Source organism: Lipotes vexillifer, unplaced genomic scaffold (genome assembly GCF_000442215.2).
Source record: "Lipotes vexillifer unplaced genomic scaffold, Lipotes_vexillifer_v1.1 scaffold388, whole genome shotgun sequence".
Taxonomy (NCBI): Eukaryota; Metazoa; Chordata; class Mammalia; order Artiodactyla; family Lipotidae; genus Lipotes; species Lipotes vexillifer.
Window position 1 is genome coordinate 439,563 of NW_006773582.1, and position 3,865 is coordinate 443,427.

The 3,865-nt window shown below is 43.8% G+C and overlaps 1 protein-coding gene across 1 annotated transcript in view; it reads left to right on the forward strand.

The window, feature by feature from the left end:
* Nucleotides 1-2,503, forward strand: part of RTP4 (receptor transporter protein 4) — a 4,146-nt gene extending 1,643 nt beyond the window's left edge. The window contains exon 2 of the mRNA XM_007448435.1: nucleotides 1,318-2,503. Coding sequence (XP_007448497.1) covers nucleotides 1,318-2,503 — 1,186 coding nt within the window. The remainder of the gene's footprint in view (nucleotides 1-1,317) is intronic.
* Nucleotides 2,504-3,865: the final 1,362 nt, after the last annotated feature.

The window sequence follows — 3,865 nt, forward strand, 5'->3', positions numbered from 1 at the left end:
CAGGCCCTTTCTTCCTCCCTCCCTCCCTACTTGTCCCTCAAGGACTAACTCAAGTACCCAGGTCTTCCTAGGGACAGTAAGTGTTCTTTCTTCTCCATTCCCGTAAGACAGTGAATGGTTCTCTCTTTCTTTCTTTCTTTCTCTCTCTCTCTCTCTCTCTCTCTCTATATATATATATATATATATATATATATATGTTTGTAATACATTTATAAATAACATATGTTCACATATTACATACTACAGAACCTACATATTTATATATAATTATTTTTAGCTGCAGAACCCATTGTTTACATGAAACTTCCCGGGGCTCTAGAGAACAGTTTTCAAGCCATTGGCCACAGCCCACATAGCAGTCATTCTGTTCTGCTTGGAACCTGGTGAACTATGTAAGAGTCTCTCTTTGCACCAGCCAGAGCTCTTTGAGGGACTCATGATGTCTTTTATCAGTTTGGCACTGCCACAAATGGACAGGTGCTTCTCTTGTTCAGATGAATTGACCTGATAGTCATTCTGAGTTGGGAAAAGCAACGGATCAGCATAGTTTTAGAAAAATATCAACCAGCTTTTGAAAAGCACTTTGTAGTTTACAAAATGCTTTCACATATATTGTCTCATTTAATGTTGACAATATAACCCTTGAATATTTTTCCCTTTAATATTTTATGGATGTAAAAATTGAGGCTTAGAGTAGTGCTTTTTCCAAAGTCCCCCTGCTGTAAACTATGGACTTGAGTCTCCAACCCAAGTATTATGCTTCCAGGTCCTAAGTCAGGTACAAAACTAACCACGTTGCTCAATAGAGGTGATGTGGTATAGTAGGTAGATAATGTTGGGATTGGAAACATGGCTCTACCACTTAACTTTGTGTGTCCTTAAGCAAGTTGTGTATTGTTTTATGGTTCAGTTTCCTTATCTGCATATTGGGCTCAATAATGCCTACCTCAGAAGAGTGCTTTAAAGATAAAATGGGATAACACTGTAAAACATTGCCTCAAAATGGGTACTTTATAAGAGTTTTCTATGACCTTGTGAAGACCAAATTTCACTGGCAAATGGCAGAAATGTTTTTCCCTCTGAGACATCCAGAGGTGTTTTACTGGCAAAGAGGCAGACTTGGTACCACATATAGGTGGGAGTTCAATGGGCTACAGGAGAAAGCTTTATTAGAAATGCAGTTCCTCTCATTCTTGTCAAATTGGCAATATCACATACACTTTTTCAATTGAAAGGGTTCTTAGAGACCGAGGCCAGGCCCATTTCCCTGGCCTCGGTCAACAATCAGCTGAGGGCACAATGATCTTCTGTCTGTAGGTTCCGGTGTTCCTCATGCCGTCGAAGCTGGGCTTCTGCCCAAGTGCAGATCCTATTTCACATGTACCTGGAGCACCAGAAGTCCCAGGGAAAGGTGCTTGTGCGGCTCTTTGGTCAGAGGTGCCGGAAGTGTTCCCAGTCTCAATTTGAGAAGCCTGAGTTCTCCCTGGATAGCACCAAGAGGATTCTGAACAACCTGGTGCAGCGTATTCTGGAGAGATTCTACAGAAATGGCATCAGGAAGGTTTTGGAGATACCAGTGATCCAGGAGGTGCCTTTGGATGGGCACCATGATACGGTCAATTGTGAAGCATGTGCTCTGGGCTTCTGTATACAGAACTTACATAACTGCATGACAGAGCCAGCCAAATCCTCTCTCTCCTACATGAAGACTGGGAGCTCCTCTCCTCACCTTGGTGACGTGTGTGGCCAAAACCAAGCTAGGAACCAGTCAGCTGAGGCAAAGGAGACTCAGGGAAGTGGGTATTCCTGCGCCCATAAAGGCCCAGGGCCCAGCCATGCCACTGCTGGGATCCAAGTGCCTGGGGCAGGCCCTCAGCTCAAGTGGAAGACAGGCCGACTGCTCACACCAGGGGCAGACCGGCAGGCTGCACAGGGAACAGGCCCACAGCCCATCCGAGTAGCAGGATCACTTCCCCCAGGATGGACAGACCCACGGCCCAGACAAGCGATAGGTCCATTACCTAAAGGGTTGGCACATTCACAATCCACACTGGGGACAGGACCACAGACCCTCCAGCTGACATATTCTCAGGCTATAAAGATGTCAGGCCAGCAGTTGACACAGGATGCACAAGCCACCCAAGGGGCAGGTCGTCAGGCCACAAAGGTGACAGACCCACAGCCCACACAGGGGACAATCCCAAGGGCCACATCAAGGTCAGACACTCAGGCTACAAGGAGGGCAGGCCCCTCACCACTGGGGTCAAACTCACAGCCCACACGGGGAACAGGCCCCACGGCTACATGTAGGAACTTCAGTGAAAGTCAAGCTCCCCGGGGCAGACAGGAGAGGCGCTCACCTAGAGGGTCTGCTCGAGACAGCTCTTTCAGATTATCTCCCTCAGTGTTACCAAATAATTCCTTTAACCAGGAGCAGCTGTTCAGTTGGGGCTATGTCTATGTTGTTGCTCTCTTTACCTTTTTAGTATGTAAATACCTATAAGTAGAACGATGAAAAAAGACTTGTCTTCTCTTGTCTTAATTCCATGGTAATCAATGAACTGTCTGTCATTTTAATATGACAGAATTTGCTTTGGGACCGATGCAGGGTCAAGTTTATAGAATAAGAACTGGTTCCTGGACCTCCTTTGCAGATAGTTTAAAACATGACCTAGCAGATAATGGACCCAATAATAAATATTTGTTAAATCATTAAAAGAGTTTTACTCATGCATTCACTCATTCATTGATATCAATATATATAGACCATATCTTGACAAGAACTGAGGGTCCTGAGTTTCATCAGAAAGTTATTGTAGTAGGCTGAATAATGGTTCCCCCAAAATGCCCATGTCCTAATATGTTACTTTACATGGCTAAAGGGACTTTTCAGATGCAACTAATTTAAGGATTTTGAGATGAGGAGATTATCTTGTGTTATCCAAATGGGCCAAATGTAATCACATGGGTTTTTATAGGAGGGAGGCAAGAGGGTCAACGTCAGAAAAAGGAAAGTTAACTATAGAACCAGAGGTTGAAGTGATGTGCTCTGAAGGTGGAGGAAGGGATCACAAGCCAAGGAATGCAAGCAGCCTTTAGAAGCTCGGAACGGCAAAGAAATATATTCTCCCCTAGAGCCTCCAGAAGGAACCAGCTCTGCTGACACATGACTTTAGCCAAGTGAGGCTGACATTAGACTTCTAACCTCCAAAACCATGAGAAAGTAAATTTATGTTGTTTTAAGGCACTAAATTCATGGTAATTTGTTACAGCAGCAACAGGAAATTAATACAGTTACCAGTATCACTGCAGGGATCAGGCAGTTATATTTGGGGTATGCTTTAGCTTTAACAACAACAAAAAGAGTATAGATTAGAAATATTGTCATACACATCCCCTCTCGTTCTTTTTTCTCTCCTACATAAACCCACCCAAATATCCCCATCCTAAAGAGACTTTCTAAAGCGTCATCAAATCAAAGGGAATCTGTTTAGAATGGAGGTATGTGGGTGGACTTAAGTAGTTTGGTGACCCTTGGAGCTATCATATTCTCTCACTCCTTCTAGCATTGGATTGGGAATCATGTAAGAACGTGCCAATCCTGAGATCTTGTGATGCATAGCTACATCTTTCACTCTCTCTTTCCATCTGTCTGCTAGGCATTTCTACATGGTTCTCGTACTACCATCTCTACCTTCCCACATTCAAAATCAAGCTCATCAGCATCTCTGACTTTCTTGTTCAAATGTGCCCTAGTCACTCAAGCTTATCACCTTAGAGTCATTTTTAACTTCTCCTCCTTTTCACCAATGCTTATTGTCCCTTCTTTTGTCAAGTTGCTCCCATCTCTTGCCACTAGGTTTTC